Source organism: Lathamus discolor, chromosome 3 (assembly GCF_037157495.1).
Source record: "Lathamus discolor isolate bLatDis1 chromosome 3, bLatDis1.hap1, whole genome shotgun sequence".
Classification (NCBI taxonomy): Eukaryota; Metazoa; Chordata; class Aves; order Psittaciformes; family Psittacidae; genus Lathamus; species Lathamus discolor.
In genome coordinates this window covers 117105803-117120248 of record NC_088886.1, presented here as the reverse complement: position 1 = coordinate 117120248, position 14446 = coordinate 117105803, and the positions used below count along the sequence as shown (strand labels likewise).

Below are 14446 nucleotides of genomic sequence, written 5' to 3'. Positions count from 1 at the left end.
AAGAAGTGGTAAATGCTCCATCCCTGGCAGTGTTCAAGGCCAGGTTGGACAGGACCTTGGGCGACATGGTGTAGCGTAAGGCATCCCTGTCCATGGCAGGGGGGTTGGAACTGAATGATCATAAGGTCCTTTCCAACCCGAACCATTCTATGATCAGAATGCTGCCCCCAAATGGTTTAAAAGCTACTGGTCTTATGCAGCCATTCTGACAGACCTGTGGCATGTGTGTAAGTGCTATATACATAACATATGTTTGCTGCTGAAATCTTGTTGAAAAACATAAAGAAAAAGATTAAATGCTTTTATCTTAACTGAGATGGCTATAGGAGAGAACTACTACCTTACTGTTCATAGTTTAACAAAAATACTGTTTATTTTTTTGCAAATATAAACACATTTTTTGCAGACAGATACAGATTTTTGAAAAGAAGCTGATTTTCCAAGGTGTTAGAAAGGAAACTTCCATTTTGTAGAACAGAACTATAAATAGTAGCAAACATTTGAAAGTACTTTGGCTTAAATTATGATTAATTTATAAATAACCAAGAACTGTGTTAAAAACCTTGTTTAAACTTAACCACTAAAATCAAACCCCATGATGTATTCATTTTGATCAATGCTGTTTTTATATTGTGATATAGCAGGCTAAGTACAATGATTTATGCAAAGTACTACACTTGGAATATTTTAACAATCATTTAATAAGATCTAAGATAAAATGGTGTACATCTCACTGTTTCTGCTTTATTCATACATAATGTACATTGAATAGCCAAGTGTTCACAGGAAAACAGAGATGGGATCAGCATTAGCCATGCCCCTGTTCATATGTACAGAACACACTTACAAATATGTTGGAAAAACATGGTCTTCACCAGAACAAGAGGGTGCTTGGCGCCTCTGGAATACTTCACAGCACTCCAATGCCTGCCCGTTCAGGTAAGGTACTTGCTCTTAGACAAAATTTTGGCATATAAATATGTATTTGTGCATGCTGTGAACAATTCCTCTCCATGAAATGATGAAAAAGATAGAACTCATAAGACAAACTCATACATTAAAAAATCAATAACATACCTAATTATGAGTGAGCTCTTTATGTGTGAAATCTGAGCACTTGGTTTATCTGTGTCTCTAGAAATTAACTTATTTTTCTGTCAGTTTATAGAAACCCCACTACACAGTAACATCTCATTCCGGAATCTTTTTTTGCTTCTGGGGGTAGAGAAGTTTTACATTACAAATAAACTTCAGCAAAGGTAAGGATCTGTCCCCACTTGTTTCCATTTAAATACACAGTATTACATATACCTAAATGCAGGCTTGGGGTCTGTTCCTCAGAGAAATCACTGTCATAATTGCTTTGGATAGGTATTATCTGTTTATACCGTGAATATTTGGGCCATAGTGCACTGCGGCCTAATTTCTGCCACCATCAATCAGTGCTGCTGAAATTACAGTATTATTTAGTAATTGAAATCCTGAGCATTATACCAAAATTTTTAAGCCCAGCTGAATTAAACAGTTTATGCTGAGTAAAGAGGGAAGAATTTAATGCTACACTGAACCACATTAAATAGGAGAGACGGCCAAGTCATAACAGCCAGCTCCTGCTTTTGTGTTCAGAAAGCATTTTGTATAAACATTATACAAAACCCAGAAGATAAAATCCCATTTAAAGTGAAAACACCAAATTCCTGTAGGATTGTGCAAATTATTCATGAAACTTTCAAGCTGGGAGCTTTCAGCTAATACTGTGGTGCAAAATGTGGGCCTCGCTTTCTTTATACTCATTTCCTTTAATAACCAAGTACAGAGATACTCTGTTAAATCCAAATACACAGTTTTTGCAAAAAACACTTAAAACTCTTAAAGCTGCAATACAATCACATTTTGAAAACCTGAAATAATGAATTTTGTCTTTCTTATGTACTGCAAAATACAGCACATACTCAATGCAGATTTTGGCTAAAACTGTTGGAAACCACATTATTTTTTGCCATTTTAGGGTATCATACTGAATGATACAGCTAAATTAATAGATTAATATTAATTGTCTGTAAAAGAGGTCAGATGCTTTCGTTTAAAGCATTCATAAGAATGAAGAGCTTCACTGTAACATGAGCTTTAATTATAAACAACTTTTTTAAAGACAAACTTTTTCAAACTCATTTTAAAAAAAGCCAGGAGGATACATTTGTAGAAATTTATACCCACACACATGCCAGCATAATAGTCCTTTAATACACAAAATTAAAAAGCACTTTGTATAAATCTATAAAGAGTTCCAGCTTCACGAATCAATGCCAAAACAAAACAAAAGATCATAATCTGGCAGCAATTTAAGGTTCCCTATTAAAAAAGAAAATAATGATAGAAGCCTTCTAAAACCAAAATACTTTTTTCAATCCAGGAAAATACATATTTTAATGAGTGAATAGACTGGTATGATGTCAGATTGCTGGTACTTTGCTTCTGTATTTTTCTTGATTAGGACTGATTGATTTATTGCAGGTTGTGTAGGTACAACAGATTTTTCTTCATCATGACGAAGGAAAGGTAGTCACTGTGTGCGGGGAGGGGAGAAGGAAAACTAAAACCATGAAGTATTGTGTTAGAGACATACCAAAATTTTCTTGCTAACTTCTTCATAATAAATGCCAGAATTTGCTTTGCATGTAGTTAGAGGAAGAAGAGAAAATACTATGCAGAAAGTGAAGTGAGCAATGCAGTCTTGCTTCCACAGTCCTCACATCTGGGTAAAGCAGCAAGGCTGGCTGGAGAACTGAACAGATGGCAGATGGGGAAGGACAAATAAGACAAGCCTTCTTTGCAGTCCTTCTCCAAGTGGTACAGTTAATCATAATCATAGAATCACAGAACGGTTTGGGTTGGAAGGGACATTAAACATCATCTATTTCCAACCCCCTGCCATGGGCAGGGACTCCTTCTGCTAGACCAGGTTGCTCAAAGTTACGTCCAACCTGGCTGTGAACACTGCCAGGGATGGGGCAGCCACATCTTCTCTGGGCAACCTGTTCCAATATCTCACCACCCTCACACGGAAGAATTCTTCGTACTATCTAATTAGTTACCGGTTAGCAAGCTATGAAAGAATACAGAGTGCCTCCCAGAGTAACAAGTTCAGATTAATTAAGGCCTAATTAAATATAAATAACTATAAAAGCCATTGCAAAATTAAGCTATCTGTATATTTTTTTTTAAATCCACCATTACTAGGGTTTAAGATTTTAGCCTGCTATTTCACTAATATCCCAAATGGAAAACATAACATGCATATTTGCCTTTTAGACTTCCTTCTAAAAAAAACCCCACATATGAGTTAATAAGCTGAGGGGGAGATAAATTACATCAGTGATGTACAGGCACAGTTTGGGAATGACTTGGCTGGCGCATAAATGTAGAGAGCCCTTGGGAAACCCTCCCTCCCCCATGCTTGCCAGGTTTAGGAATACCCCACGCTATTTGAAGGAGTGGCACGACTTGCACCACTAGTAAAAGAGCATCGCTTACGTAGCACTTTCCTGTCCTGGCTATGGCCCGGGTCCGTGCACCACTGTGCGTATGTGTACAGCAGACAGGGGTGCTTTTGCTGTAAGTTTTCCCATTTTCTGTGAACACCTTAAAATACTCTTCCAGCATCGTTCAGACCTCTCGAGTGTGTCAGCTGTCGGTATCAGGCCCCAGCCCAAGAATTAGCGTGCGGCTGGAGGAGTGGGTGGCAGCCTGGGCTGGGCTGGAGGCGGCCACCATGACATATTCGTGACAGCTTCCCCAACAGCAGACACTGTGTGTTTGGAAGTTCAAGTTTCATCATGTGCCACAGGTTTAGGAGACATCAATATCAGGGCTTGGCTCCTTAGGTTTAACATTTCTGGCACTAAAATAGCTGCTACACCAGGTGCAACTGTCTCAACAGTGTTCGATTTCAGTGGCAAAACACCCTGAATAAACCTGTCACAATGTGAAACAAAGTTCATAGGCTTCAAAAGTAACTCTTTTAGGACCGTGTTATTCAAATGTAAACATATAGAACAAGTGCGGTGACGTTACCCTGAACAGTTGTACAGTCAGCGCAAGATGGGTGCAAGGTTCTCAGCCGATTCAATGTCCACTTACAGCTGGACCAGGAGGTGGTTTCTCTTCTTCTTGGTGCTGTGCCAGAGATGAAAAGCACAGGTTAGAGGGCACCGAAGATGCCCTAAACCCTAGGCTGGGACAGTCCCAAACCCGCAGTGTAGACAGAGAGCCAGCCTCCAGAGCAGCACTCCCGCGAGTGGCATTGGCTGGGCCCTTACCCGCTTCCGCTGCTCGCTCAGGCAGAAGGTGCAGATGGGTCGCGGCGCGGCGGCGCCTGGCGGCACAGGCTGCGGGCAGGGCTGCGCGGCCGCCGTGCCCTCGGCCTTCTGCAGCAGCAGCACGTTGGCCAGGTGCGCGATGTAGCTGGCGGCCAGGCGCAGCGTCTCCACCTTGGAGAGCCGGCGGTCTGCCGGCCGGGTGGGGATGAGCCGGCGGAGGGCGCCGAAGGCCGCGTTGACGCTGTGCGTGCGGTCCCTCTCCCGGGCGTTGGCGGCCGCCCGCCGCCCCCCGCCGCAGCCCCGCTGCCGCCGCCGCAGCCGCCCGCCGCCCGAGCCCGCCGCCCCCCCGCCGGCCTTCATGGCGCCCTCGGCCGCCCCGCCGCCCCATGACTTTTATGCGCGGCGGGTGCCGTATCGCCCCTGCTCGCAGGGGCCCCGTGTCCCGCCGGCGGAGCGGCGGGCGGGCTTGGCGCGGCTGCTGCCTTTAGCCGGGGGCCGCCGCCGCTGCCACCTGTCGCCGTGGCCGGCACCAACTCCCCCGCTCCTCCGCCTCCCGGGGGCTCCTCCGCCGGGCGGCCGGAGGGCGGTTTGTGCGCGTCTCGGAGGCTTGTCCTGGCCGGCGCCGTCCGGCTGCGCTGGGGTGGGAGCCCCGGGGCTGCGTGGCTCCTACTGGCACCGCTCTCCACCTCCGGCAGCGTGAACGGCCCTTCTCCCGGCACAGGGTGCACGGACAAGCTCCTACGGACTTCACCATTCCTGCTCCAGCTGTGTACGTGTGTGTGTATGCGTACATGTACAATGTATATGTACATGTGTATGTAGATCTCTATGTACATGTAGATGTGTGTGTATATCTGTATTAGTTGGAGAGGGCTGCTGGAACAAGCACAGGGGTGGACTTCATCACCTTCCCAGCAAACACTAGATGCACTTACAAATCCAATTTCTCATTCTGTTCAGAAGCTGTGCCTGCCTCAACCATTTACTTATTAAAAGGTCATCACAAGCACTGGTTGATTACACCTCTTTTCTCCATAAATTTTGACAGCCTGTTGGCACTCAGAAACTCATGAAAGGTCAAGGTGCAGGTTTTCTCAAATGAATCGTCTCTACCTGATCAGCCTTGACTGGCTGCGTTTTTTTACGGTCCCAGAAGCTTATCTGTGGTGGTGCTGTTGTGTAAATACTCATCCTTCTTCCCAAATCAGGGCTGGATTAGCAGAGTCATATCTCTTTAATCATGGGTGCACACACTTCGGGCAGACAGCTGCTTTGACATACTTGGCTGGGAGTCATGAACTCTGAAAATACAACTGGTACCCACAGGCAGGACCACATCCCTCTATGCCCTATGTTCAGCTGCTGGAATGGCAAAAGGGCTGGTTCATGTTTGTTCCACTTTCTCTGTGGGCTGAGGTTGTAGGCAAAAATGGCCAAGCAGCTCTCCTTGTCAGCTGATTGCAACTGCACCATACCTTGGCATAAAACCAAAACTTTTTCAATGTGATTTTCATTTCTGTTACTTGGGAGAGAGAGGGGAAAAGATTTTTGATTTCCCATTGGACAGTGTTTTTGAGATTTTTGTGATTTCTGTACAGAATTGTCGATGCAATAAACTTAGCTCTAGGTTGAGGCAGTGTGATAGCAAAGGCTGCAGAAATCCGAGGCTGGATGGGCAGGTGTGTGCTGTGCCGTTGATCCAAAGGATTTCCTTCTTTTGGAGTACAGAGCAGGATGTGGCCCTTCATCATCAGATGCTGGGGCAAGCAGTGTCCAAAATCATGCAAGGGATAGTTTTCCCTGGAGTATGTGAATATAACTGTATCCTACTTCCATAGTGCTAATAGCATTATCTTCTTTCTGCATAATCTTTTAATAAGTAAATGATCTAGAAAGTTCTGTAGTCTAATTTCAGCACTTACAAGTGCTGCTTTTAGTTTCCTGAGAAGTGATGTTCTGAGGTAAGCTTGCACTATTTCTTGTGTGGGTTTCTCCTGTTTAGTCACATACAGTATTTCTACAGTGAAATTCTAGCTCAGTTGAAGTCAATGACAAAAATCCTGTTGACTTTAATGGAGGCAGGATTTCACCCTTGATATGTTCTGGTAGCTGAGCTGTGCAGATAATTGATTGTTTGTCAGACTCAGTCATTTGCTTACCAGTGTTTTCCTGTCCTTAGCATTTCAGTTTCTTTGGGTTTTTTATTACTGGAAGTAAAACAAAACACAACCTAACTCCCGAGACAAAAAGAATCCCAAGACAAAACTACTACTAGTATTATCAAAATCAGGATTTATGGGTTAGTGATAAACTGGAAGAATGAGAAAAGGAATAAACGATACTTGGGAAGAAAATGATTCTTTGTCTGCAGAGGAAAACAAACCGATTTTCACTGACATTACAGCAATAGCTAATTCAGGGGTTAAGGACAAAGGGGTGACTGAATCATTCTTGTTCTGTTTCCAAGGCAGTTTGAAAAAGTAGAGCAAGAAATGAGTTGGGTTTTTTTTTTTTTCTTTCTATTTCAGATAAGGAGACTTGTAAAAAAGCCAAAATGTTGGGGACTTTAATTACGAGGTTATTGATTCAGGTAACATTTATGCAAGTGCTAGGGGGAGCATGCTCCTCAAGGAAGGTGCAGTAACGCAAGATTGCTGTTATTTTACAATTTGCTGGATTGCTAATAAGAAGCAAGAATGAGGCTGCATGAATGTAAAGCAGAAGAGCAGGCAGTATTTTGTGTGTAGCAGTAAGGTTTTGCCTGATATTTGCATTTGTGCTACCCAGAGAACGATACCCGATATCCATTGTAAGGAAGCATATAATGATATTTTAAAGACTGGAAATATGAAGTATCTGATTGATATAGTTGCGGTCTAGTAGCTAGTGTTTCTTTAATTTGCCTTTATTTTTTGAAGAACAGTAGTAATAGGAAGCACATAAAAGAAAGAAGAATTTGGAAGAAGACAATTTGGAAAGGTTCTGCATATGAAGAGGGCAAGTTAATTAGAGGATAACAAAAGAAAGAAATCTAAATAAGTGGCTCAGAATGTCTGTGGTCACAGCCAAGATGCCTTCCAAATTTATTTCCATTAAATAGAAATTATAACCCAAAATCACTGCACTGGAAAAAAAAAAAAGGCATTTAGAGACAAAAATGCCTTTAAAAAGCAGTACTTGAATGTTCACAACATCTTTCTGCGCTTGCAGGTCAACTGCAGTTACTTTCTCTTGTTTATTCAAGAGCAGAAATACAGCATAATTCTGTAGACAGTTTTTTTCTATTTTGCATAACTGTTCTTAGAATCATAGAATAGAACCATAGAAGAGTTAGGGTTGGAAAGGACCTTAAGATTATCTAGTTCCAACCCCCCTGCCATGGGCAGGGACACCTTACACTAAACCATGCCACCCAAGGCTCTGTCCATCCTGGCCTTGAACACTGCCAGGGATGGAGCATTCACAACTTCCCTGGGCAACCCATTCCAGTGCCTCACCACCCTCACAGTAAAAAACTTCTTCCTTATATCCAATCTAAACTTCCCCTGTTTAAGGTTTAACCCGTTACCCCTTGTCCTGTCACTACAATCCTTAATGAAGAGTCCCTCCCCAGCAACCTTATAAGCCCCCTTCAGGTACTGGAAGGCTGCTATGAGGTCCCCATGCAGCCTTCTCTTCTCCAGGCTGAACAGCCCCAACTTGCTCAGCCTGTCTTCATATGGGAAGTGCTCCAGTCCCCTGATCATCCTTGTGGCCCTCCTCTGGACTTGTTCCAGCAAGACACCAGACCTGCACACAATACTCCAGGTGAGGTCTCACAAGAGCAGAGTAGAGGGGCAGGATCACCTCCTTCGCCCTGCTGGTCACACTGCTTTTGATGCAGCCCAGGATACGGTTGGCTTTCTGGGCTGCGAGTGCACACTGAAGCCGGCTCATGTTCATTTTCTCATCGACCAGCACCCCCAAGTCCTTCTCCGCAGGGCTGCTCTGAATCTCTTCTTTGCCCAGTCTGTAGCTGTGACTGGGATTGCTCCGATGCAGGTGTAGGACCTTGCACTTGGCATGGTTAAGCTTCATGAGGTTGGCATCAGCCCACCTCACAAGCGTGTCAAGGTCCCTCTGGATGGCATCCCTTCCCTCCAGAGTATCAACCGGACCACACAGCTTGGTGTCATTGGCAAACTTGCTGAGGGTGCACTCAATCTCACCGTCCATGTCAGCGATGAAGATGTGAAACAAGACCGGTCCCAACACTGAACCCTGAGGGACACCACTCGTTACTGGTCTCCAGCCGGACATTGAGCCATTGACCACAACTCTTTGCATGCGGCCATCCAGCCAGTTCTTTATCCACCAAGTGGTCCATCCATCAAATTGATATCTCTCCAATTTAGAGAGAAGGATGTCGTGTGGGGCAGTGTCGAACGTTTTGCACAAGTCCAGGTAGATGACATCAACTGCTCTACTCCTGTCCATCAGTTCCGTAGCCCCATCACAGAAGGCCACCAAATTGGTCAGGCAGCATTTCCCCTTAGTGAAGCCATGCTGGCTGTCACCAAGCACCTTGTTGTTTTTCATGTGCCTTAGCATGCCTTCCAGGAGAATGTGCTCCAAGATTTAGCCAGGCACAGAGGTGAGACTGGCTGGTCTGTAATTCCCCGGGTTTTCCATTTTCCCCTTCTTAAAAATGGGGGTTATATTTCCCTTTTTCCAGTTGTCGGGATCTTCACCTGACTGCCATGATTTTTCAAATGTGATGGCCAGTGCCTTAGCAACTTCATTCACCAGCTCCTTCAGGACCCATGGGTGGATTTCTTCCATTCCCGTATTTTTCAGCTGTGTACCATGGTGCTCTTCTTGCCGCATGCCATGTTTTTGAATGACTATGCTCTTCATTGTTTGTTTTCTCCATCAAAGCCATTAAACACACCCATTTATAAATATGTATCTTTCCTTACAGAATGTTGCTTACATGTATGAGAGGGATGTGTGTGTTGTAGGCAAAAGTAGCCCAGGTCTGTATTATGGATCTGAGCCACTGACTCTGCATTAAGACCTACTGGTTTGTGATTTGGCTTTGGCAAATATTGCCATGGCCAGCACTCAAACCACAGATCAGCCATCCGTGCCCAGAAATACTTCAAGTGGCTACCATGCTCCCATCCTCACAAGGGAAGAATATTGACCAACTCTGAATTTTGGTAGTGTCATGAGTGCATGTGTGGGCTGTTCTGCCTCATGAAGAGGCAGCAGGCATGAAAGCTGTGCAAGCTCATCTGGAGTAACCCACTGCGCTCCTTTTCATGCCATGTATATGTTAATATCCAGGATACTTCTTTTGGAGTGCTTACCTGATAAAGCAGGTTCATGATATATTTTAGTCGTATTTGACAGGTTCAGGGGAGAGTCCAGAGGGATCTAGCAAAGCGAAACAAATAGAGGACATGGATGGCTGGAAATGTTGACAATGTTGAGAATAATGCATTTGACAGAATGTTATTCATTATGTGTCTGTCTGGGACTTTGACTGTCTGTGACAAATACTTCTGTCCTTCACAAAAAAACAGGATGATGCAATTGTTATTTTTGTTGCAGATCTTAATAAATGTGACTGCCATAAAATATATGTTGATCAAAGAATATTTTAAGTGGCATTTTACCCCTATACAGGTTTTCTATGAGAATGATTTTAAGGAGAGAGGATTGCGAAGTAGTCAAAATATGGAACAGTGCAGGAGATTTTTTTTTTTAAGAAGGAGGACTTGCACAGAGTGTGTTAAATGGGGAAAGGTTCAACATAAGGTGGATTTAAGGCTTCATGTGTTTAAGACAAGTCAGGCAGGATGGTGAACCTTCTGGATTTTAATAAATATCCTCCACACATTTTTAACTAGCAGTCTGCTACCGCAGTGTAATTCCCTGGATAGGGTAGAGCAGGACCAGCTCTGCCTTGGACTACTGGTAGTTGATTAATGATGTGGGATCTTAGAAGTCCCTTCTTGATATTCTACCCAGCCTGATTTAGCATGACACTTATCTCTTCACTTGCAATCTCTTCACTTACAATCTGTGTTCTTCATCTGAATTGATCTGTGCCATGATTCTCCGGTGTGTTAATGAGTTTTCTGTGTGGTGGAGTGCCAGAGGCCTTGTTAAACTGCAGAGACATCCTGCCTACGGCATTTTATATATACACCCACTCTGTTACTCCTGACAAAAAGAAGCTGAGTTGTTTATCTGAAGTTTTTGTCAAAAAAATTGTCTTCCAGTAATTTTCTCTGCTCTGGCTGCCCACGGAAGCAAATGCAAATATATTATTCACCTGTTATTTCAAAACCATTTAAACTTGCCAAATTTAAGTGGTGTTTTACACGATTCTGCTGATACTCTCTAAGTTGTTATTAACTGTCTCAGAAGTAGTTTTTGATCGTGGTTGCATTCAGCAGAAGGATGAAAAGGCATATTCATTTCTCTGTCAAATTGAAATGAGGACAGTATACCGGCCCTCGGAAACAAAATGGTTTGCAAGCAGTATTTGTGCTGAGTCTTCCTTGTTCATTAAAGCTCTTCCTGCCTGCTCCCTTATTTCATTGCTGATTAAATTTGTCCTAACAAAGCTTCACTGGCAGTTGGGGTGATGTTGTCTGTAACATTCACCTGTGGTCTGTGGTTTTGGGGGCTGAGATCCTTTGCCAATCTGTTTGGAAATTCACATGTTGGTGAGAATCCAGGCCTCTGATGAAAGCTGTGTTTGCTTGTGCCTCTCTGCATAGCTGGCTAGCTGAATAGGAGGGACCCTTCCACCATCCTGTGCTTTGCCGTGTGAATCCATGCCTCAAATTCCCACTGCTGATGTGTGCTCTGATGGTTTTAAGGGCACTTGAAGAACCATCCAGCAAAGCATCATGGACTCTTCAGACTTTTCTTATGACAAAGTACCAACAACTTGTGCTCTCCCCATTCATTTCCAGGTGCTGTGAGCGTGATGGTCAGCCTGTGTAATGCCTTACTACCCCACATTCCATAATCTTGCCACCTTTTCAGAGACTAATGGTTTGCTAGGTCTGTTTTGCAGCGTCTTACATTCCAGGCTCATCAGCTTGGATCACTAATGGAGAATCTTGTTTTTCTGGCTTCCCTGCAGTTTTCTAAATAACTGAGAAGTATAAGGGTAAAACATGTTATTAAATAGGCATAGAATTGTTGTACAGACTGGTGCCACACAGACCAGTGTTGTTTGTGTTTTTTTAATATTTTTTTAAATTGAACTAAAGGTACTGAAGAAATGCAACTCAATTTTATAATTCAGTTATAAAAAATAATAATGCAGTTATAAAAAATACTCCGCTGCTGTAGTAATGAACACGATCACAAGATGTAGAATAGTCCACTTGTGTGGAACAGCTATTGCAAGCACTTCAAAAGTATTGTGATTTGATTTGGCTCATCTTCCCCTCCCCATGATTCCTAGATCTCACAAAGCAAGCTTTTTTTCATCCTCGTAGTTTTACAATATCCTTTTATGAAGAGCACTACACTGCACAAGATTTTGTAGATACTTTAAAGAATGTATTTTCAACAGGTTTTTTCAAGTGCTTAGAGCCGACAAATACAAAGATATCCAAAACCCCATGAAAGAAATATAATTGACTGTATAATTACTGGAGCTTCTTCAGTATAACTGCAACTGAAATTGTTTGTATGGTTTCTTTCCCTCTTCTAAGCTTCTTGAGTGTTCTCCTATGAAGATACTCAAAATCTGACCTTTTTTAGATACTTTACTTTATTCTCCTTAGCACTTCAATTGAACACTTTCGGTTCTGTTAATGAAGACATCAGTGATCATGACTCCATAGTTCAAGTTTGATTAGAGGACAGATTCAATTTCAGTCACTGAGGTTCAAGTCAGAACTGACTTCATTGTCACCAATCGAATTAATCTGTCTCTGCACCAGTGTAGCTGGTAGCATAATCAGAATGATAATCAGTTGAACTGTAGGCAGCATTTTAAGGTTATTTCGTAATTGCTCAGTGTTGCACAAGCAGAATGCAAGAGTTCATCCTCATAGTTTATCAATCCCTTTGGTTCCAAACTGACATCACAAGGAAGCCAGTGTCAAGCTGCTGTTTGAAATATTACACTGATATTAGAGGGTACATGAAAGTAAATTCCTTTATATTCTAAATTTTTGAAAGAATTTGAAGTGGAATATATGTGTGTGTGTAAAACCATAAAGGTATTTGAATTTCAAATATGTGTTGTAAAGAAGACAGCCAAATTTTCAGTGTCATGTAGAGAAACAGGGGGACTGGATCCATGTTTCCCGGTGCAGCCTGGCAGACATGTGAGCTGTTAACACACAGTTTCATGCCAAGGAATGGCCACAGCGAACCACCAGTGTCATGCAGTGCCAGCATTGCCTGGTGCCAGTCTCCTCTGCTCCAGCATAAGAAAAGGCGGTAGGTATTCCAGAACTGTTTTGTGAAATGGCTTCTGCCTACTGGGGCACTCTCTGGATAACACAAGGCCACTCTTACGCAAAAAAAGTTATATAAGATTCAGAACTAAACTTTGGAGAACTACTTAAATCTTGTTCAACATTTGTAAAAAGCCTGAAAGATTCAAAAGAGATTTAAACAGATACTAGCAGGCTATACCACTAAAAAGGTGGATGCATAGGCCATTTGTAGCATCTGGCCAAACACTATATTCATCTGATCTTCAGCAGGAGAGGACCTCCATGGGCCTATTTCAGTTTGAACAAATTAAATCAGCCCATAGATACCTCTGAGGTGTTTTAGGATCTGCTTTGATCCCAGTAGCGGAGTATGGGAAAGGCAGTTTAGAATAAAATCATCGGGTCCCTGCCCTTTTACTTATGTTTGAGGCAGGTTTTCTCTAAAAAATATGTTAAAGGACATTGAAAAGAGTGGCTTTGAAACCTAAATCCACAGCTGTCGGTGAATATGTCTGTTCAGTGAGTCTTTGGGGCTGGAATAATACAGTTTAATAAAAAATAGGTGAATTATGACAAATAAAGAATTTACAGTCTGAAAGCTTAAACCAGCATTCTATAGTGCTGAACAAACATGGAATGATGCCAATATGATTCTTTTAGTATGAATTTTTAGCTCTAGCAATATAGATAGGGTCATGTAAAGTAAGTTTGATTAAGCTATCTAGATTAGCAGGCTCTGCAGACTATAACAATCTCATTTAAAGTACAGGTATAAGAAATTTTTTTTTTTTTTGGTTTTATACGTATAGAATTTGTCTCTTGATTCTGTTATATGGTAAGTCTTTTACATATAGCACAGATGGCACACCAAAGATCAAGCTCAGACATAGAAAACCCTCTACAGAGATGATTTGACCTTTCTTTGTGTGCCTATGGGGGTATCACTTGGAAAAGATAAGTCACTCTCATTAAGATTCCCGCTGACAGTTAGCAGACCAGGTGGTCCTGCATAACACAAGTGCAAGGTCTCATCGTGAGTCACTAAAGACTGCAGGTATAAAGAGTGGCTTCCTGGTCCTCTGAATTAATCCAGACTGTTTTGTTTTAGTTTAAACAAGTGCTGTTTGCCTTGTGTTTTCTGGATATGCCCTGCTTTCCACCTGGAATGTAGCCCATTTACTATCTATCTACAGCACTTTTTTGAGTCTTGTAGATCTCTTTTTTTTGTGTTTTTCTTTCATTTAAAATAACTGGATCTTCCAAGCCGCCTTAGGGAGTCGCTGTAGGCTGGAATGGCCCAGTGCTGCCCTGCTACCTAAACTAGTGCTCTTCCATCGCAGTGGGTGCTGCTGAATCTTTCTTAGAGATATACAGCCTTTCCATAATGAACAACTGCTGATTAGCACCAGTTTTTTCATCTCACTTCAGACCATTGCTCACCACTCTCTGTCCAAGACTTCTGCTTACCTGATGGGAGCGCTGTTTGAATTCACAAATACACTGAAACCATACCTTTGACATGTGCAAAGTAAGCTCTTCATCTTTATGAAAAAGTTGTCTAGCCGAGTGATTAAAATTGCTTTGCTAAAGCTCTTGCTGATTGGAAATTTTTACAATTTTTAATCCTTTTGAAATGAATGAGCTTTAAATCCATATTATTCCTTTTGC

The 14446-nt window shown here is 42.5% G+C and overlaps 1 protein-coding gene across 1 annotated transcript; it reads right to left on the bottom strand.

Moving 5' to 3' along the window:
• Window positions 1-4125: 4125 nt before the first annotated feature.
• Window positions 4126-4679, bottom strand: LOC136011203 (basic helix-loop-helix transcription factor scleraxis-like). Its single transcript, XM_065672843.1, has 2 exons — window positions 4320-4679; window positions 4126-4176 (listed from the first exon to the last, which is right to left on the bottom strand). The coding sequence occupies exons 1-2, from the start codon at window positions 4677-4679 to the stop codon at window positions 4126-4128; spliced, it is 411 nt and encodes a 136-aa protein (XP_065528915.1).
• Between the last annotated feature and the right edge of the window lie 9767 nt (window positions 4680-14446).

What these genes read in the sequence shown, in the direction of transcription:
- LOC136011203 (XM_065672843.1), bottom strand. Translation starts at nt 4,679, where the DNA reads ATGAAGGCCGGCGGGGGGGCGGCGGGCTCGGGCGGCGGGCGGCTGCGG. An exon ending in TGAGCGAGCAGCGGAAGCGG is followed by an intron (nt 4,177 to 4,319) that starts GTAAGGGCCCAG and finishes TCTCTGGCACAG; the next exon opens with CACCAAGAAGAAGAGAAACC.